General features: G+C 42.0%; 1 protein-coding gene across 8 annotated transcripts in view; it reads right to left on the minus strand.

The window, feature by feature from the left end:
- MAGI1 (membrane associated guanylate kinase, WW and PDZ domain containing 1) overlaps positions 1-22779 on the minus strand; it is a 610526-nt gene that overhangs the window by 76770 nt on the left and 510977 nt on the right. For 5 of the 8 annotated variants that reach the window (XM_081283978.1, XM_081283982.1, XM_081283981.1 and 2 more), the window contains exons 7-11: positions 19877-19912; positions 14505-14562; positions 12162-12283; positions 9977-10069; positions 4289-4471 (exon numbers count right to left, since the gene is read on the minus strand). In XM_081283978.1, coding sequence (XP_081140104.1) covers positions 4289-4471; positions 9977-10069; positions 12162-12283; positions 14505-14562; positions 19877-19912 — 492 coding nt within the window. Of the gene's footprint in view, positions 1-4288; positions 4472-9976; positions 10070-12161; positions 12284-14504; positions 14563-19876; positions 19916-22779 lie in introns of all 8 variants that reach the window. The other 3 variants (XM_081283980.1, XM_081283984.1, XM_081283977.1) reach the window with 2 other exon arrangements.

The raw sequence follows: 22779 nt of genomic DNA on the forward strand, positions 1-22779 counted from the left end.
TGCTCAAGGGAACCATACACCAACAAGACATAACAATCATAAGTATATATGCCCCAAACAGTGGTGCAGCTATGTTCATCAAGCAAACTCTTCTCAAGTTCAAGAGTCTAATAGACCACCATACAATAATCATGGGAGACTTCAACACACCTCTCTCACCACTGGACAGATCTTCCAAACAAAAGTTGAATAAGGAAACTATAGAACTCAATAACACAATTAACAACCTAGACTTAATTGACATATATAGAATATACCACCCAACATCAAGCAGTTACACTTTTTTCTCAGCAGCACATGGATCCTTCTCAAAAATAGATCATATATTATGTCACAGGGCAACTCTTAGACAATATAAAGGAGTAGAGATAATACCATGCATCTTATCTGATCATAATGGAATGAAACTGAAAATGAACGATAAAAGAAGGAAGGAAAAATCATGCATCACTTGGAGAATGAACAATAGGTTACTGAATGATCAATGGGTTATAGAAGACATCAAGGAGGAAATTAAAAAATTCTTAGAGATAAATGAAAACACAGACACAACATATCGGAATCTATGGGACACCTTGAAAGCAGTTCTAAGAGGAAAATTCATTGCTTGGAGTTCATTCCTTAAAAAAAGAAAAAAACCAACAAATAAATGATCTCATACTTCATCTCAAAATCCTAGAAAAAGAAGAGCAAAACAACAGCAAAAGAAGTAGAAGGCAAGAAATAATTAAAATCAGAGCTGAAATTAATGAAATCGAAACAAAAGAAACAATTGAAAAAACTGACAAAACTAAAAGTTGGTTCTTTGAAAAAATAAATAAAATCGACAGACCCTTAGCCATGCTAACAAAGAGAAGAAGAGAGAGAACTCAAATTACTAGCATATGGGATGAAAAAGGCAACATCACAACAGACACTTCAGAAATACAGAAGATAATCAGAAATTATTTTGAATCCTTATACTCCAATAAAATAGAAGATAGTGAAGGCATCGATAAATTTCTTAAGTCATATGATCTGCCCAGATTGAGTCAGGAGGATATAGACAACCTAAACAGACCAATATCAATTGAAGAAATAGAAGAAACCATCAAAAGACTACCAACTAAGAAAAGCCCAGGACCGGATGGGTATACAGCAGAGTTTTACAAAACCTTTAAAGAGGAACTAATACCAATACTTTTCAAGCTATTTCAGGAAATAGAAAAAGAGGGAGAACTTTCAAATTCATTCTACGAGGCCAACATCACCCTGATACCTAAACCAGACAAAGACACTTCAAAGAAAGAAAACTACAGACCAATATCTCTAATGAACCTAGATGCAAAAATCCTCAATAAAATTCTGGCGAATCGGATTCAAAAACATATCAAAAAAATTATACACCATGATCAAGTAGGATTCATCCCTGGGATGCAAGGCTGGTTCAATATACGGAAATCAATAAATGTTATTCACCACATCAATAAACTTAAAATTAAGAACCATATGATCATCTCGATAGATGCAGAAAAAGCATTCGACAAAGTACAGCATCCCTTTATGTTCAAAACTCTAGAAAAACTAGGGATAACAGGAACATACCTCAACATTGTAAAAGCAATCTATGCTAAGCCTCAGTCTAGCATCATTCTGAATGGAGAAAAATTGAAGGCATTCCCTCTAAAATCTGGAACAAGACAGGGATGCCCTCTCTCACCACTTCTGTTCAACATAGTTCTCAAAACACTGGCCAGAGCAATTAGACAGACGAAAGAAATTAAAGGCATAAAAATAGGAAAAGAAGAACTTAAATTATCACTATTTGCAGATGACATAATTCTATACGTAGCAGACCCAAAAGGGTCTACAAAGAAACTATTAGAGCTAATAAATGAATTTAGCAAAGTGGCAGGATATAAAATCAACACGCATAAATCAAAGGCATTCCTGTATATCAGCGACAAATCCTCTGAAATGGAAATGAGGAAAAACACTCCATTCACAATAACCCCCCCAAAAATAAAATACTTGGGAATCAACCTAACAAAAGAGGTGAAAGACTTATACAATGAAAACTACAGAACCCTAAAGAGAGAAATAGAAGAAGATCTTAGAAGATGGAAAAATATACCCTGTTCATGGATAGGCAGAACTAACATCATCAAAATGGCGATATTACCAAAAGTTCTCTATAAGTTTAATGCAATGCCAATCAAAATCCCAACGGCATTTCCTGTAGACATAGATAAAGCAATCATGAAATTCATATGGAAAAACAAAAGACCCAGAATAGCAAAAACAATGCTAAGCAGGAAGTGTGAATCAGGCGGTATAGCAATACCAGACTTCAAACTATACTACAGAGCAATAGTAACAAAAACAGCATGGTACTGGTACCAAAACAGGCAGGTGGACCAATGGTACAGAATAGAGGACACAGAAACCAATCCACAAAACTACAACTATCTTATATTTGATAAAGGGGCTAAAAGCATGCAATGGAGGAAGGATAGCATCTTCAACAAATGGTGCTGGGAAAACTGGAAATCCATATGCAACAAAATGAAACTGAATCCCTTTCTCTCGCCATGCACAAAAATTAACTCAAAATGGATCAAGGAGCTTGATATCAAATCAGAGACACAGCGGCTGATAGATGAAAAAGTTGGCTACGATCTACATACTGTGGGGTCGGGCCCCAAATTCCTCAATAGGACACCCATAGCACAAGAGTTAATAACTAGAATCAACAAATGGGACTTACTCAAACTAAAAAGTTTTTTCTCAGCAAAAGAAACAATAAGAGAGGTAAACAGGGAGCCTACGTCCTGGGAACAAATCTTTACTCCTCACACTTCAGATAGAGCCCTAATATCCAGAGTATACAAAGAACTCAAAAAATTAGACAATAAGATAACAAATAACCCAATCAACAGATGGGCCAAGGACCTGAACAGACAATTCTCAGAGGAGGACATACTATCAATCAACAAGCACATGAAAAAATGCTCAGCATCACTAGCAGTCAGAGAAATGCAAATCAAAACTACCCTAAGATACCATCTCACTCCAGTAAGATCGGTAGCCATCAGGAAGTCAAACAACAACAAGTGCTGGCGAGGATGTGGGGAAAAGGGCACGCTTGCTCATTGTTGGTGGGACTGCAAATTGGTGCAGCCAATTTGGAAAGCAGTATGGAGATTTCTTGGAAAACTGGGAATGAAACCACCATTTGACCCAGCTATTCCCCTTCTCGGTCTATTCCCTAAAGACCTAAAAAGAGCATGCTACCGGGACACTGCTACATCGATGTTCATAGCAGCACAACTCACAATAGCAAGACTGTGGAACCAACCTAGATGCCCTTCAATAGATGAATGGATATAAAAAATGTGGCATCTATACACAATAGAGTATTACTCTGCATTAAAAAATGACAAAATCATAGAATTTGGAGGGAAATGGATGGCATTAGAGCAGATTATGCTAAGTGAAGCCAGCCAATCCCTAAAAAACAAATGCCAAATGACTGCTTTGATATAAGGGGAGTAACTAAGAACAGAGTAGGGACGAAGAGCATGAGAAGAAGATTAACATTAAACAGGGATGAGAGGTGGGAGGGAAAGCGAGAGGGAAGGGAAATTGCATGGAAATGGAAGGAGACCCTCATGGTTATACAAAATTACATACAAGAGGAAGTTAGGGGAAAGGGAAAAATAATACAAGGGGGAGAAATGAATTACAGTAGAGGGGGTAGAGAGAGAAGAGGGGAGGGGAGGGGAGGGAGGATAGTAGAGGATAGGAAAGGCAGCAGAATACAACAGACACTAGAATGGCAATATGTAAATCAATGGAAGTGTAACTGATGTGATTCTGCAATCTGTATATGGGGTAAAAATGGGAGTTCATAACCCACTTGAATCAAAATGTGAAATATGATATGTCAAGAACTATGTAATGTTTTGAACAATCAACAATAAAAAAAAAAAAAGAGAGACCATAAAAAAAAAAAGAGAGAACATTGGTGCTTTCTTCTCTATAGAAATTCTCATTGTGGAGAGATCCAAGTTTAGCACCCATTTCTTCAAGTGGCTCCACATTTTTAATAAATTGCTGGATCACTGTATTCAATAGCACCCTAACAGCTCCCCCAAATTAAAATGGCTTCGGAGGATTTGATCTGCACCAAGGGCTGAATTTTGGTGATGGAGGGCTCCAGCCCACCCCAAGGTATGCAGAGGACAGCCAGATCAGGCGTGGGTGGAGTCTCACTTCACAGCACGTGCAGGGGCCCTGGGGACCTTACCTGTTTCCATCTTGCCATCCAGGGCGGCAGGACCGTCCAGGACCAAGCTCTTGATCTGTAGGAACTCGTCGGGTTCGTCCCCGCCAACTACCGTGAAGCCGAAGCCGCGACTGCTTTTCCGCAGCTTCGTGTGGATGAACTTGCCTTTCAACTCAGAAGGGTTTCGTGTAAAAAAGGGTTTGCCTGGGTACCAACAAGAAAGGCACAAGGAAAGTCACTGTGAGCGGCAAGTGGACTCAGTCAGTGAAGAGAGGGCATGGGGGGAGGGTGGGGGAGGGGAGGGGAGGGGTGGGGGAGGGGTTGGCTCTCCAAGCTTGCAGGCTGGGTCTTTGGCTCTAAGGGGTCCTGAGAAAGTGCTCTGCTTGGTATGAGGGGAAGAAATGGAACGAATTATGTGATGTGCATGTACAATTGTGCCACTGTGTGTCCCCTTCGGTCTGATTATAATGCACAAATTAAAATGAGGTCTTCTCCTGATTTCAGGAATAGGTGGTTTGAGGCCCCATGTAGGAAGTGGGTATTGTACACAGAGGGGGGCATCTTTAGGGCCCAAAAGAAGATAGAAGAGAGGACAAGATTAGTCCCCACAAAGTGACAGCCTTCCTTAGTTTCAGTTCTCGTAGTTCTAAGCTGCCACAGAAAACAGTTAGCCTTTGGTGTCTTTTGATTGATTGATTGATTGGTTAATTGATTGGTTGATGGTACTCGGTATTGAACCCAGAGATGCTTAATCACTGAGCCACATCCCCAGCACTTTATAAATATTTTATTTAAAGACAGGATTTTTAATTGCTTAGGGCCTCCCTAAATTGCTGAGGCTGGCTTTGAACTGGTAATCCTCCTGCCTCAGCCTCCTGAGCTGCTGGGATTACAGGCGTGCACCACCACGCCCAATTTCTTTTATTTTTTATTTTGTAGCATGGCTTCTGAGGTGCTGGGTTGGGCTTGGCTTCTACATTTAAGACCAACTGGATGAAACCTTAGTTTTGAAACCTTAGTTTTTAACTAGATGGACAGATAAGAATGCTTCCCCTCACCAATAATAATAATAATAATAATAATAATAATAATGAAAATTAAAGCTCATTACTAGGAATGGAATTCTAAAGTCAACTAACTTTTGCTATTTATTCACATCTTTCAACAATTTGTGAAATAGCCGATATATGTCCATGGCAAAGGCTTACTGTTTAAGAAAAGCTTCAATCATTTGGCTTAGGATACTTAAAGCCATAAGCTAAAGTAAAACCCTTGAACTAAAGTAGTTACTCACTAGGATCATAGGAGCTTCAAACCCTGCTGTCTTGCTTAAAACAAATTAATGGACAAATAGCTCCCAGGCAGGGCTGGGGCTGGGGCTCAGTGGTAGAGCGCTCACCTAGCATGTGGGAGGCACTGGGTTCCATCCTCAGCACCACATAAAAATGAAATAAAGATACTGTGTCCACCTACAACTAAAAAATAATTATTTAAAAAAAAATAACTCCCAAACATACTCCCTAAGGTTATAGTGAGTTTTCCTGATACATTCCCAAATAGCATTTTACATACAAATTGAAAAAGTCTTCCTTGGGGTTTTATTAGAAATTTCTCTAAGAAACCTCTGGAATTTCTCTCATTATACCAAACAGTGGACACATTCCCTGAGCCTTTTTTCTCTCTCCTAATTTCATTTCCCATGACTTCTCCTGGCCACAGCTTCCTCATCCACCTGATTTCTTTTCTGTCAAAAATGTTATCCAAAAACAAAACAAAGGTCAAGCCATTTAAGAGGCTGAGGCAGGAGGATCACCGGTTTGAGACCAGCCTCTGCAACATAGGGAGGACCTGGCTCAGAATAAAAAGTAAACAGGGCTGGGGGTTTGGCTCAGAGCACCCGGGTTCAATCCCTGGTATTAAAAGGAAAAAAGCAAGACAAAGTCTCACACCCCCCAGGCATGAGGAGCCTGGCACCCAGGAAGGAGAGTTATTTTTGGTTCTTGGTAACTAAAAGGACTTAAAAGGTCTCTGGGCATGCATACAATTTTTAATTGCACATTATAAAAGTTTCTGGCTCCTAAGAAAAAGAAAAAGGAAGGCTCTTTTAAATGGCCCCCAGTCAGAGTTCTGCTCGCTCCTCTCTCTAGAGCCGTCCCAGGGCTTATTGGGAGTTGAACCAACCACGGCTGAAAACAGAGGCGAGCTCAGCCACAGTGCCACATGCCTGAAACCCACCCATCTGGAAGGCTGAGGCAGGACCACTGAGCCCCATCCCCAGCCCTATTTTGTATTTTATTCAGAGACAGGGTCTCCCTGAGTGGCTTAGGGCCTCACTTTTGCTGAGGCTGGCTTTGAACTCATGATCCTCCTGCCTCAGCCACCGCACCCTCAAGATTTTTAAAAAGCCAATCATTAGCATATTTTGTGCTTAATAATGGTTTCAACTTTATAGAGACATGAGTTCGCTACTGACTTCCTTTCCCACCTAGAGAGGGAAGATCAGAAGGTTTTCACACTCATGCACATTTTATTATGGTTTTATGTTCAGGTGGGTCATTAGTTAATGCAGATTTTGGAAAGAAATTACTTTTTTTTTTCCAAAGCAGTGGAACTTGAAGCTCTCGGCTGAAGCTCCAAGGTACAATTTTCTGAGAACTTCTGTTGATTTATCAGCAGTTTTAAGACCTGGCTGTGTCTGGAACTCACCCGGGTGGTTTATCAAGATGTGATGACTTTAGTTCCAAACCCAGACTCACTGAGTCAGGATCTTCTGGGTTTTGGCCCAAAAAATTCTACGCCATAATAACCCTTAGGGATTGTCTTACTGCCAGGCCTGAACTGTTCTTGGCTTGAGGGTTTGAATTCCCCAGGAATAGCACTTCCTACGGTGATAAAAATACTCTGTATGTTCATTATTCAATGTGGCAGACTCTAGTCCACTCAGTGACTGCACCCCTGAAATGTGCCCCAGTAGGACAGAGGAAACCAAGCTTTGCTATAATTCAATTTATTTTTTGATTGTGATTCAAAAGTTCCAACTCCCGATTTTTTAATTGTAATTTGATGAATTCAACTGAATTAAAAAACAGAAGCTGGGCTGGGGGGTCGTGGCTCCGTGGTAGAGCGCTGGCTGACCACACGTGAGGCCCTGGGTTCGATCCTCAGCACCATGTAAAAAGATATTAGAAAGAAAAGCTATTGTTCTTGGGCAAGTTACTACACCATTCTGCCTGAGCTTTCCATATGCAAACAGAGGTACCTACCACAGGTGAGAGTCATAAGGAAAACCCATAATAAAACATTTAGGGACGTGCCTGGAACATAATAGGGACTCAAAAAATGAGTGACTACGTTGCTGGTGGTAGAGTGAGTAGTGTGGACAGACAAAGGGAAAAACCTCTCTTCAAGCTTGAAGCAGAGGAGCTAGCCTGTGAGCGCATCTCTCAAAGAATCGCTTGCTGGGATTGGAAGTTGGGGCTTGAAGAAAGGAGAGGCTAGTGAACAGTGATCTTAACAAAATTCATACCAAACCAGCTAACCAAGTTAGCAACTGGGCTTCCTCCTGCTGGCTCCATGAACACTGGATACCATGCAAGACACAAGATGCTAGAGGGCACATCAAGCTGCTTAACCAGCTGGGCCAGGTGGTGCACACCTGTCATCCCAGCAGTTCAGGAGGCCGAGCAGGAGGATCATGAGTTCGAAGCCAGCTTCAGCAACTTAGTGAGGCCCCAAGCAACTCAGTGAGACCCTGTCTCTAAATAAAAGATAAAATGGAGCTGGGGATGGGGTCAGTGGTCGAGTGCTCCTGAGTGAGACGTAGAGGCTGTTGGGGGTGAATATCGGAGGGGAACTGATTAAAGACCTAAAACACACAGGGCTTAACAAAGACTGGGAGGGAAGGAACTGCACAGGGTAAAGACTACGCAGACCCTCTGCAGTCCCCAGGTGGGGAGAGGCTTCAGGATCTTAGAGGAGACTCTGGCAGATGGCGAGGTGAGGGGACAAGACTCAAAGAAGGAACTCATATGTCAAGAGGACTGAGAAAGCCACTCTCATGCTGACCGGGATGGATCCACTGTTACAGATCGTGTTCTGCCTTTATCAAAGCCATTATCACCATCAAGGAGCGCACTCAGGCCAGAACACAGCACTTTACACACAGTGACGCTAACCCTGCCCTCGTGCGTGACAAGGTGGCGAGCAAAGAGACCATTTGTTTCTTGAAAAAATTATAATGAGGGATCAAAATAAGAAGATTTTTTCCTATCTTTTCATATCTAACAATTATATCTTGTTAAAAAAGTGTAGAAGTGAAGACATATTTTACAGTATTTTTAATATTATTTTACCATAAACATTCCCCAACCCTATCAAACATGACATTTGCTCTGTTTTTCATTTGTGAAAGAAATTAAACAACAACAATAACAAAAAGCACCAGAAACCTTTCTTAGCATGGAAGAGTAATGAGGTCCAAGAGTGGCTAGGTTTGGGAGTTTCCAATTGTCAGAAATGGTCCTCTCTAGGAAATGCATACTTTTTGTGAATCAAAGTAAGAAAGACCTGCACACATGATGTAAAAAAAAAATGCATAAGTATGTGTCTAGGCATAAAACACACCCCAAAGGTAACAAGAACAGGATAAGAAAATATAATAATACCAAAGGATTTATGTTTACAGAAAAAAAAACTTAAGTCAAAAACAAATATGCTCTAGGCCTGGTGGCTCATGACTATATTTCCAGCCGCTTAGGAGGCTGAGGCAGGAGGATCTCGAGTTCAAAGCCAGCCTCAGCCACTTAGGCACAAAGCAACTCTGTCTCTAAATAAAATATCCAAAAAGGCTGGGGATGGGACTCAGTGGTTAAGGGCCCCTGGGTTCAATCCCCAGTACCAAAACAACAATGACAACAACAACAAAATATGCTAACTAGAATCTTAAAATATCTATGGCTGAGCTTTGAATTTCTCCTATTGGACATAGTATTAAATATTAATAGTTCTATTTCAGCCATTTCCAAATCCAGGATGGTTTGTTCCCTGGGGGCATTTGGCAATGTCTGGGGACATTTTTGGTTGTCATAAGGTGAGGGGTAAGAGGTGGGGTGTGAGCTCCTAACATCTAATGGACAGGGGACTCGAATGCCACTGAGCATCCAGAAGGCACAGGAAAGGCCCCATCCAAAGAATCACCGAACCCCAAAAGTCAATCAATAGTGCTGAGGTTGAGAAAGTGGATTTCAATGGTCATTGAAAAGGCATCATTATTATTAGAGGATTACAAGTAGTTGAAGAACTCTACTTAGAAAGGTTCCTAATTTTTGATGGTCTGATTAACAATACATTTAGATTTGCTTTCACTAAAGGTTTGTAGTATCAAAGGAAAGACTTGGAGATTACAAAAGCCCACTTTTTTTGAAGGGGGTGGGCATTACCGGGGATTGAACCCAGGGGCACTGTACCACTGAGCCATATCCCCAGCCATATTTTCTATTTTATTTAGAGACAGGGTCTCTCTGAGTTGCTTAGCACCTCACCATTGCTGAGGCTGGCTTTGAACTCGAGATCCTCCTGCCTCAGCCTCCTGAGTTGCTGGGAGTATAGGCATGCGTCACCACCTGGCCAAGATTCCCCCTTTTTAAAGTGACTTTTATAAATGAGACTTTGTGAGTGGAAACCAAGATGCAATTGTAAAAAACATTTTACCCTGAAGTGGAGCTTCCCTGGTTGGCTCCGGATTGCTTGGGGGGTGGTTTGGAATAACAGGAGGCACGAGGGATGAATGATCTTCTGTCCACTCTGCAAGAAAGAATAGAAACGATTTCCTGCATTTCCCTCCAAAGGCACGGTCAGCTTCCAAACAACTCACCTCCTCATTCATCACGTGCAAACCCACAGAACGGAGGACAGAGCTCAGACGAGAAAGGAGCTGGTGTCTGACCTCTCCATAGGAAGGATTTCAGGATCTCTGTGTCTCATTTAAGATGCCTGGGGGAAAAATACTGTGGTATGTCCAATAAAGACTGCAATTCTCTCTGGAGAGTCCAAAGTGAGATTAAATTAAAAAAAAATATCAGTGAAGACAGCGAATCACCCACAAGCAGCAGGCCAAGAGAGAACTTTCTTGATGGGAATGAGAACTTGGCTGGTCTGCTGCAGCCTGGGTTTCTCAAGTCATGAGCTGCATGAAGGTGGATGTCCACAGTTTGCTCAGGTGCTGATTTCTGTCATCTCTAAAACCCAAATGGGACCTGTGGGCTCTGTTGTATTGTTATGTCCCTCGACCTCTGAGCCACATCCCCAGCCAAATTTTGTCTTTTATTTAGAGACAGAGTCTTACTGAGTTGCTTAGGGTCTCACTAAGTTGCTGAGGCTGGTTTTGAACTTGCAATCCTCCTGCCTCAGCCTCCTGAGCCACTGGGATTACAGGTGTGCACCACGGCACCCTGACCCTTGAGAAGCACCACAGCTACTTTCTAGCTCAGTTTCTATATTCAATCGATTCCCACTGCCCAAATGGTAATTTCCAACATGCCAAGTTTCACCAGTTCGGGAAAAAAATATTTAAAAAATTCTTTTTAAACAGAAGAGACTTAGAGAACTTTGAAACTGGCAAATACATATACGCACTACACTCTGTCAAAATTTCATGGTTCAGGGCAGCAGTTGGCAAACCACGCCCATATCCCAGACTGGACCCAATGTCTCTTTGTATCCAGTCTTTGAGACAGAGTAACATTCTTTTTTTTTCCTCATCATCAGAACTTTTTCTTTTTTTTTTAATTTTGAGACAGGGTCTTGCTAATTGCTAACTTGCTGAGGCTGGCCTTGACCTAAAAATCCTCCTGCCTCAGCCTCCCAAGCAGCTGGGATTACAGGTATGCACCAACATGTCCGGGCAAGTTTTTAGATTTTTAAATGGCTGAAAAAAATAAAGAAAAGGAATATTTTATGACACATGAAAATTATACAAAGTTCAAATTCCAGCAACCATAAGTAAAGTTTTACTGACACACAGGTACACCTATTCAGTTATATACTGCCTAGGGGTGTTTTTATATTACAATAGTAGAGGTGAACAGACAAAAGAGAGGTCATATGTATCAAAAAAGACTAACATGCCAGGTGTGGTGGGGCACGCCTATAATCCCAGAGGCTCGAGAGGCTGAGCCAGGAGGATCTCAAGTTCAAAGCCAGCCTCAGTAACTTAACAAGACCCCGTCTCAAAATAAACTATAAAAAGGGCTGGGGGTGTGACTCAGTGGTGAAGTGACCCTGGGTTCAATTTCTTGTTCAAAAAAAAATATATATATATATTAGGTAAGGTTGCTTTAAAGACCTTCGAAGCAAAAGCAAGAAATAAAAAGTGAGAAAAACAGGACACTGACATGCACATATCCACAAAATTATCTGATTTTTGTTAACATATGCAGCATCCTTAGAAAAATTTTGCAGTATATACCTCTGAGAACAAGATGGCAGAGAGCATTAGAGAATTTAATATCTACACACCTAAATGGTTCCTGTTTTTTTACAAGGGAGGTAATTTTAAATTTTAAAAAGCCCTCCAAATTACCAGGTCTTTCTGATTCTTATACAGTGCTCCTAAATGAAAGTAAAATCACTTAAAAGACACTGATTGCAAAGCCAAGGCTTCTGGAGCAAGAAAGTTCTCTGTCTTCTAAATTAAAGTGGAGATGCGGGTGCCTTTGAGCTGGGCTCCTCCGTTAGCCCTCCCCTGGGGTCTGGGGAGCAGTGTCTAGCAGCAGCTCCTTAGTGAGGTAGAAGCACTTGATCACCGAGGCCAGCTCTGACCACAAGGGGGCGTCAGTGCCCAGCTTTGCCCCACATTCCCAGCTTGAGTAAAAAAGCCTCCAGGGAAGAGGCTGACCTTCTGGGGGTGGCGGCTGCTGGGATTGCTGCTGCTGCTGCTGCTGCTGCTGTTGCTGCTGCTGCTTCTTCCGTTTGGCTTCTAGAACTGGGTTCTCATACTGAGTCTTCCTGTTGATGTGGCTGGGGAGGAAGGCAAACAGGTTTCAGCTGGAACACGGGCATCCCACTAGCAGAAAGCCCATCCCTGGATTAGCAGTGAACAAAGAGGGTGGTCTGAGGTTGACTCCAGTGTCCAATGCACCCATAAAAGGGGGAGATGAAAAAAAGCTTCCCATTGCAGGCTGCTTACTTGCACCAAGCGGGTGATGCTGTATTTTAGGTGAAAAGACTTAGTAGATGCCTTGAGGCAAGTCCTACCCGTATTCACACAGTAGTACCCTCTTGTTCCTGAAGGATCTGTTTTTCAGACCCCCCCTGGATGACTGGAATCAGGGATCACACGAAACTCTACGTATACTATGGTTTTTGGTCCTTTACATACAAGATTAACAACAGTCACTTACGGGAGATCTTACCAACCTCGGCATATAATTTTTTTTCCCCCTTAAATTGTGAACTGTCACCTTTTCATTGAAAACACTTCTGGCTCCACATGAGGGTACCCCAATTGACAGCATCATTATTCTTGGGCTTTGGGGCCATTATTAAGTAAACTAAGGTTAATTTGAAAACAAGCACTCTGATACCATGATAGTCAGTCTGATAACAGATACAGTTACTGAATAGAGTAACTGGAAGGTAGTATATAGGGCGTGGATACACTGGACAAAGGGATTCTTCTGTCCCAAGGTTGATGGAGTGGGATGGCTGAATCAAATTGCAATTTGAAACTTCCTAAGTGATTTATTTATGCAGTTTTCCATTCAATATTTTCAGAACATAGCTGACTTTCGGTAACTGAAAACCCAGGAAGCTAAACTACGAGTAATTCTAACCACTGACTGGAACTAAATACCCAAGTTATCATGTGACAAGGAAATTGTTTAAATCCCAACGAAGAAGTAGATTATTAAACAGTTGAAAGATAAAATTGGATGTGTGATGTTGTCTGGAACATGTAATACCAGAGCTGCCGAGTGACAGTGGCGTTCACATGATCATCACAGCAAAACTAAGAAAAGAATTCACTAACATCTACTAACTAACAATCGTCAACTATTTTGATCAGTTCCCAAGGAGGCAGGATTCCAAGTATAGCCCTTGGGCAGAGAGACTGCACATAAGAGCTAACTTGAGCAGATGTGATGTTTTCAAAGTGACAAAGACCAGGACAATTTTGATGGCTGTTGTAAGGAATAAGACCATGGCAAACACACACACACACACACACACACACACACACACACACACACGGTTTTCTGCCATGGCCTCGTTTTAGAGGGTGTGTGGGAATGCACATAAATAAGCACACACAGGGCTTTTCAGATATCCTATGACCTCGCTCCTTGCCCCTCAAAAAATCAAGTCACTTCACCCACCAAGATGACTCTCCTCTGTTCCTTTTCTTACTCAAGGCACAAGCTAACTGAAAGGCAAAGCAAAATGAGCTTCCAACAACACAGAGCTCACTCTGTATCTGTAAGGAAGACGACCTCTGGGGTTTACAAAGGGGGAAATTCTAGTTTTAGGAGGGTCCGAGAAATGACCTCTCTTTTGCCCCAAATTGCCAGTGCGGTTTTTAAATTATTTCTCCTTTTTTTTTTTTTTTAATTTTCTTTGGGATCATCCTATGGGTGGATGGTTCTGATGAATACAAAGTGTGTGCCCAATGCTGGGATAAGGCACAGGGTGATGGGGTCACCATAAGGCTTTGAAACTTCCAGAAGAAATGTCCTCAGGAAGGAAACAGCCCCGAAGCACCTAGATCACATAGATCCTGAAGCCTAGTCTCCATTTTCTTCTTAATCTTGGCAACATTTCGTAAGTTATTAAAAATTCACCCAACTCTTTGAGTATATTTTCAATGATTGTTTTTTGTTTTTGTTTTTGTTTTTGTTTTTTTTTTTTGGTGCCTAGGTAAGGCAAAAAGTAGGCCACGTGGGTCCTCCTCCCGAAGATCCACAACCTTGCTCCCTCATGCCCCAGCTTTCTCAATCCATGTCCTCAGCTGATACTTATTAAATACCTGTCATTTGCCAGGACTCTGTTCAGCCTTTGTGAAATGGTTGAAGACTCGTGGATCCTGCCCTCCTGAATTTAATAATGGGATTTACTATCTTTGGATGCACAGAATTATCTTCCCATTCATTAAAACAGACATACGCATTTTCAGTATGAAATTAATATCATAATTAGCGGGCAGCTCCGCTTAGCAGAAGCGTACACAAGAACAGCCACTTACTCTACATAGTAGACACCATAGACAGGATCTTCGATCTTTTCCCAACCAGCAGGCAGTTCTGAAATATAAAAGAATATTTAGAACAAGAAGAACAGATTCTTGAAGAGCTTGAGGACCATAGACAACTGAGTTAGGCCAAAAAAAAAAAAAAAAAAGAAAGAAAAAAAAAAAAGAAAAAGAAAAGGTCTCATAAGAAAGCCTTAAACCCCTGCGGGGCATGATGGTGCACACCTGTCATCCCAGCAGCTCAGGAGGCTGAGGCAGGAGGATCCCGAGTTCAAAGCCAGCCTCAGAAAAAGCAAAGTGCTAAGCAACTCAGTGAGACCCTGTCTCTAAATAAAATATAAAATAGGGCTGGGGATGGGGCTCAGTGGTCGAGTGGCCCTGAATTCAATCCCTGGTACCCACCCACCCCCAAAAAAGAAGTCTTTGAACCCAATTAAAACTGTACATCCTAACCAAAAAGAAGTGCATACTCCTTTTATTTCTTGAGTGCACTTTTCTCATGAAGAACAACTCTTTATCTACTGGTATTTTACGCAAGAAAATAAAACTTGATAAAATGCTGTCCCAGCTGCCTTTTTTTTTAAACCAACTATTAAATTCATTTTTAATGGAAATAGTTAAAATTTGCCTTGCATGCTCTAGTACCTACGCGAAATAATTACTGTTTTCTCGTTTGGTTTCCAGGCTACCTTACCACACGGGCAAAAACAGATGAAAATTAATGCTTCTTTTCATTTTCAGTTCAACAGAACTGTTTCCCTTTCTCTGGAAGAAAATTAAATCTGCATCTTATTTTTCTCCATGTTCCTAATTAAAATGCTACTGAGTAAATAAAAATGCCAGTATGAAGGAGGGTGTTTGAACTACACACTCAGCTCACTCTGTTTCTGTGTTTGGGCCAGTCCATCTTCCCCAGCACTTCACCTATAAAAAAAGTAACACACCCGGGCACCGTGGCGCACACCTGTGATGGCAGCGACTCGGGAGGCTGAGGCAGGAGGATCCTGAGTTCAAAGCCAGCCTCAGCAACTTAGTGAAGCCCTAAGGAATTTAGGAAGACCCTGTCTCTAAATAGAAAAGTATACAAAAAGCCTGGAAATGTGCTCCTTGGTAATTCAATTCCTGGTACACCCTCCAAAAAATAATAATGACAATAATAATAATTAAATAAATAAATAAAACTGACTACCTATGGGGGGAAGATGTCATTCCCTTAAATATGGTAGGAAAATGGCTTTGGGGGACATACGTGATTTTCAAAAACTCAACCATGACCTACTGGGTGTGACTTCAAAAGGTTTCAGATCTTAGTTTGGAATTTCATTAATCAGGAAATATCGACCTCTGTGACAAGAATCTATTGTGGGAAAACCCCTCGAACCCGATTATTGTACTTGGTGGAAAAAACAATGAGGTGGCATTTTATGTTGTGACACCACCTTTTTAGAGAGCGCTGCAATCATTCAACTCCTTTTCAAGCCACCGTCATACACTCTGCCAAAGCAAGCTTGTATTAAGCCAGACTCCAAAGTGGATCATGATTCCTGGAAGGAACTAGAAGGAACTATTTGAATGGTGTACGGTACACTCTTGAAATGTCATGCATTTTGAAATCAATTTTTTAAAAATTCAGGGAATCATATGGTCACTATTTTCCAATAATGACTATGACATCAGTGAGGACCCACATGTGCCACCCACAGTTTCAGAATGAGAGGAAGGTGTGAGTGCACCCCCAAGCACACTCAAGACTGCTCAACGTTTACATCTGGCTCACATTTGCCTGCACATGGAGAAACAAGAACTTCATGGTTTTTGATCCATGTGTTATTTGTTTGCAAACAAGGAGACAGGTATACCTCCCCTTCTTTTTCTAATTAAAAACAAAACAAAATTCAACAGGCTTTTTAGAAGGTGGTAAATAGCCAGGTACAGTGGCCCACACCTGTAATCCCAGTGATTCTGAGGCTAAGGCAGGAGGATCAAAAGTTCAAAGCCAGCTTCAGCAACAGCAAGGAGCGAAGCAACTCAGTGAGACCCTTTCTCTAAATCAAATACAAAACAGGGCTGGGGATATGACCCAATGGTTGAGTAACCTTGAGTTCAACCCCCAATGCCCCCTAAAAAAAGTATTTGAATTCAGGAGACATAAGCTACTAAAATTCAAGACAGGTCCAATTTGCAGATGTTGATACAACTTGGCATTTTTATAAACCAAGTCTTATGGGTTGATGCAAATCAAACACCTGGGAAACAGTTTCCCTTTACTAAGCTGGAAATGACCATTTAAATGAAAACGAACCAGGAAAATATTTCCAAAGAGTTAGAAAATTGAAGATTAAAACAATGCAAATTGGTGCAAAGTCAGACATTTGTATGGGGTAGAAGATGGGTCAGAGAAGGGGGAGCCTGGTGATCATTAACAGAACCAGACTGCTTTTCAAAATCTGAAACCTGAAATATTTGACCTGCTTAGATACAATGGGAAAGATATTATGCATTTACTACACTCAACTATTAAGCAGATAAACATTTATTGAGTGCCGACTGTTTACTCGAGGATATGTCAGACAACAGCGACATGAAGATAAACACAAGCTCACTGCCCAAGCAGACAGGTCATATGATTTGATGGAGAATTGAAAAGGGAACAAGAAAAGCTACTCCTGGATCTTGATCTGTTGCCCCATCAATAACCTATTAATATTCCAGAGTTCAGGAGTGGGGTCAGTTAACGGGCAATTCTGGATATTGGCTGATTTTAAAACTTCTGGAACAGATGGATCAACTCCAGAAATTTTCCAGTTCTTCAAGTTAAAACTCCTTTTGAATTGAAAAGATAGATTTCTCACTTCCAAATGTGGTGATTAACTTAATAATAGGAATTAGTCTCCCAATGCTTAAAATAGAAGTGGGTCATCAATTAAAAAAAAAAAAAAAGAAAGAAAGAAAATGTTTGTCCTAGAATTGCCATTTGGTTCTAAAAAAACTAAAAATGGCAGGAAATATTTAAGCCCAGAATATTATACATTCTATTATAGTTTTTTTTTAAATAAGCACTGAAGATTTCTGAGCCCCTACCCCACCATATCTAACCACTGACAAGACCATAAAACTCATTATGGAGACTAAAGAACACTGAGGTCTTTCTGGCACTTCCAGATCTGGCATTTAACCTTAAATTCCACTTAGCTCTTTGCTCTGTGGCTTTGGGCTGGTTACTTAACATCTCTGAACCATAACCTTTCTTCTGGGTTCACATCAAAGGTCAACCATGGATTAAAGGAGGATGCTTGGAAAACACTTAGCACAGGAGGCACCTCAGCAAATATCCAACAAACAGCAGCTACCACCCGAAAGCACACAGGACCAGGATGGATTTCTGTAGCCCACCTGCTTGCTATTCTTGCCTCTGAAAATTTCACGCAATATCATTTTTCATTTCAGGAGTAAATATTGAGTAGTGTAATGTTCTATGCTCCTTTCAAGAGATCTGTCAGGGTACACCTGGAAAATCGTGTTGCAGATCAACGATGAATTTCAAAACGGTGCCTTAGTTTTGACGGGGAGGGGAACTCGGTTTTCTTGTCTCTACCTTCCCTAGTTGGTTTCAACACAAGAAAACCCTGTAGTTACAAGAGAAGGCTCTGTTTTTCATTCTGGGAAGACTTCTGCAGAAGATGTAGATAAGTTAAGCAAACAAAAGGTGCATAATGGAGCTACTGACCCAACTCCAATAACAGAGCTCAGAAATGACAACTTCATAACCAAATGATCTGTGTCCAGCACCTCAGCCATCCGCCTGTACCACTCGGGCAGATTATAGAGATTGAGGTTTCCTTGGCACATCGGGAATAATCACACCACTCACTGAAATCCTGACAGATGCTTTTGTTTGAAATTAGGACCCTTTCATTGAGAAAATGGGCCAAGAGCTTGTCAACAGACTCCAGGGCACATGCAACAGAAAAGACCAAGGGTGTGTCTGCACACGTGCACAGACCAGGAGTTACACGGTACAGAAGCAGGCAAAATCCAAGGGCCATGCTGCTACCCTGCCTAAAAGAACACGTCTAGACCAGGCGCGGTGAGGCACGCCTGTCATCCCAGGGGCTCAGGAGGCTGAGGCAGGAGAGTCATGAGTTCAAAGCCAGCCTCAGCAACTAGTGAGGCCCTAAGCAACTCAGTAAAATACAAAATAGGGCTGGGGATGGGGCTCAGTGGTTGAGTGCCCCTGGGTTCAATTCCTGGTACAATTAAAAAAAAAACTAACTAAAAAACAAAACAAGACTAAAACACATCCAGGCTACTTCTGCAGGACAGAACACACTCCTTCCTTGACTTTTATTAAAAGGAAAAAATGCTGTAAGAAGTATTGATAAATCCCATGAGAATTAGATAATAATAAAACTAGCAATTGCACCATGAGTTGATCACAGTGACATATATAGAAATGCATTTTCAGTAAATCTCCAAGAGCTCTTCTTTTAGCCCCGATTTATACATTTTGATAAAAAGGAAGCAAACAGAAGTGGGGTCAGGTAATGGGCAATTCTGGATATCGGCTGAGGTCACAGAGGCAGTAAGCAGGGGAGCCAGGCGGTCTGGTCAGACCACAGAGACGCCTCCATCCCTGCACCACCCACCTCCCAGAATTCCGGCTGTGACAAGGAGAAGGGAATCATGCACCATTAAAACTCATATTTTAGAGGTCTTTAAGGCCATTACAGTGGCCCAGGGAGAAACACGGAAAGCTCCTTCTGGAAATTTCACCATCTGAACTTCCATAGAAGCAACTAAGGTTTGCTCCGCACACAGCTGTGTGATCCCCAGTGGCCACTCACAGAGAGCATTGAGGTAGCAAGAGGGAGAGAAATTGGTTCCACAAATGATCAACACAATTGTTTTGTATGTGGAAAACCCAGCCCTGTCTTTTTCAATTATCTAATCACCAAATTGATGACTTCTTCACCTTCTTTTTTTTTTTTTTTTAAGAAATTTAACGTTGAACCTTAAGCCATTCCTACCACGATGATCAGAGGACAACACATTAAACATCCTTAAAAACAAAAACCTTCACCAGTCACAGTGGTGAAAGCCTGTAATCCCTGTGGCTGGGGAGGCTGAGGCAGGAGGATGTGAGTTCCAAGCCAGCCTCAGCAACTTAGTGAGGCCCTAAGCAACTCAGAGAGACCCTGTCTCTAAATAAAATACAAAATAGGGCTGGGGATGGGGCTCAGTGGGCGAGGGCCCCTGAGTTTAATCCCTGGTATTTAAAAAAAATAGAACATGCAGTTTATAAAATCATGCACGGTAATCAATCATGCGACATCAGCTGCAGGCAGGCAGGCAAGCAGAGGGTTTACCTAGTTCACTGTCCAGCTCCTCGGTGTGTACCCCTTCTTCTCCAAAGGAATAGCAGGAATGAGACAGAAAAGAGAGAAAGAAAAATTCAGACACCAACACCAAGACAGAAGCTCCCCACAGAAAATTAAAAAACAAAACAAAACAAAACAAAACAAAACAGCAGCAACCCCATCACTTGATTGTGACCTTACCTGCACAGTGGCTCATTTGATTGGCTTGGCCAGAAAGTGTGACCTCAACGTGAATCACAGAACAGTAAGAGCTGATATTGGCAAAATAATTATACGGCTCATTTCCTCGAATGTCAAAATAGGGCTTGATTGGTTGTAAAAGATGAAATACACCTTTGCGGTCTCAACGTTCCTAAGTGGGAAGTCACTTATTACAGACCTTATTTGCCGCCAACGAAGCTGTGAGACTTCAATATGAGTCCCTTTAATCCTCCAATAATCCACTCATCAGTGAGGCAATTAAACGCACAATTAAAGAATTACTTAACTTATAAGTAATACGGCTGCTTGAAAAGGGACGGGGAGGTGGCACTCAGAGAGCAAGGGGTACAATGAGTTCAGAGTCTTTCAAAGAGGAGAGAAAGATGAATTAAGTCATGACACCCAGGAAGGGATGCTTGATGAATGCCCTGAAGAAGCGTGGGGAGGCAGAGCCTACTGGGTGGGGTGTTTCTTTCTAGAAAAGTTTTAAAAGTCAAATGATTCAGAAATAGTACAGATGAAATGTTCTCACTGACTTCAGCAAGCAAAATGAGTAAAACCTTTCCATTCCACGCCTCCTCATGCTGACAATAAAACACTTTATTACTGAGATCACAGCAGAGCACACAAAAGTCTTTTCACACATAAAGTTGCCCCAACTGCAATGTAGGTGGCTGTTCCCCTCTGCTGGAAGTTCCAAATGGGGACAACAGACGTTGAGTATATTCTCACTACTAGGGCATGCTCAGTGCCCAGGGGAGTTTCCTGGTACATGTTAGGTAACAAATATTTCTTGAATGAATGAATGAGTGGATCCATTATCAAGGAACAAACAGGAATTTAAACACCTTGTGGTGCACACCTATAATCCCAGCAGCTCTGGAGGCTGAGTTTGGAGGATCTCGAGTTCAAAGCCAGCCTCAACAACTTAGCGAGGCCCTAAGCAACTCAGTGAGACCCTGTCTCTAAATAAAATACAAAATAGGGCTGGGGATGGGGCTCAGTGGTTGAGTGCCCTGAGTTTAATCCCTGGTACCCCCAACAATCAAAGAAACAAACAAACAAAAAGAACACCTTATAAACATTTGACTTAAGAAACTATCAGGTTATCATCAGTGAGTTTCAACTGGCGATGATTTATTAAAAAAAAAAAAAATCATTTGTGAACATGCCCATCTGGATATTATCCATCTTTGGGAGCATTCATTCATTTCTTTCAGTAATAATTTACAGGGAACTATCATGTGCCTGTCATTGTGGTGGGTGGCAGAGATATCACAATAAGCAGGAAAATGTGTCTACCCTTTGAGAAGAGGAGACAAAACCAAATTAAAACTATGGTAAGATCTCTAGAGCGAGGGTCTGGGGTTGTGGCTCAGCGGTGGAGCACGTGCATGGCATGTGTGAGGCACTGGATTCGATCTTCAGTGTCCCATATCAATCAATCAGTTGATCAATCACTAAAAGATATGGTGTCCATCTACAACTTAAAAAAAAAAAAAAGGTCTCTAGCATGAGATACACACAAGAGTGGACGGATTGTGGAGAGTCTCTGAGCTATGATCTGAAGGATATGCCAAATTTGGGTGGGAAATGCCTGGAACCCATGCGTCTATGAAAGCCCGACTTTCCCTCCTTTGCACTCACAGATACCCCTGAAGGGTGGAGGAGCCTTTTGGCATATAGAAGGTTCTGGATAACCATCTGTGACGAGAAGGAGCAGTCTGAAAAGAGAACTGCACACCCACCCACCAGGGGCAGGGACTCAGGACTGGTGGGGACAGGGGCAGAGAGCCTGGGTGGAGCTGAACCACGTGGGGCTCAGAGAAAACAACCCAGGGACCGGGCACTCGCAGGGCAGACTGGGAGGCCACCGAACGAACGTAGGGCCTGAGGGTGCTCAGGGACAGGGATGGCATGGGCACAGTTACATTTTCAAAACCTGCTCTGGGTTCAGCCTAAGAAAGAAAGGTGCACTAGGAATGGCAGAGGAGGTGAAGAATTAGGGAATGGACTTCAGAAATACGTAGGGGAACAGTGAATTCAGCTGGTTCACAGACTAGAAATGGGTGCAAAGAAAGGTGGCCACTCAGTAGGACCCTTTCTTCCCCCCTTTTTTCTTTATATGTGGTACTAGGGATTGAACCCAGGGACATTCAACCACAGAGTTCCACCCCCAGCTCTTTTTGAGACAGGATCTAACTTGTCCAGGATGACCTTGGCTTTGACCTTGGGCTTCCCCTGCCTCAGCCCCCGGAGTAGCAGGGATTACGGTGCACCACTGTGCCGGATCAGTAGGACTCTTTGGTGTGCATGAATTTTCATTCAACTGAGATGGCGAACACTTATGACAGGTCTCATGTGTGTGGGGAGGTGGGAGGGAGGCAAGATCATTAGTTTGGTTATAATCAGGCTGAGTCTGAAGTCTCTTGGAGACCACCAGTTGGCATTATCAATCAGGCAGATTAAAACCCTAGCCTGGAGCTCAAAGGCAAGGTCTGAGGCTTCTAAGAGAACTAGCTGCAGAGAGCAAGGACCAAAGGAATTATTAATACACCAAAGATCAAAATCCCACACTCAAAATGGAAGAACATTTAACCTTCACCATGATTAAGTATGAAGCCATACCACAGCATGGCATCTATACTGCAGAGAGTAGAAACATTTGTAACCAATAATGGTTACAAGTA

Source organism: Spermophilus citellus, assembly GCF_964194105.1.
Source record: "Spermophilus citellus genome assembly, chromosome: 3".
Taxonomy (NCBI): Eukaryota; Metazoa; Chordata; class Mammalia; order Rodentia; family Sciuridae; genus Spermophilus; species Spermophilus citellus.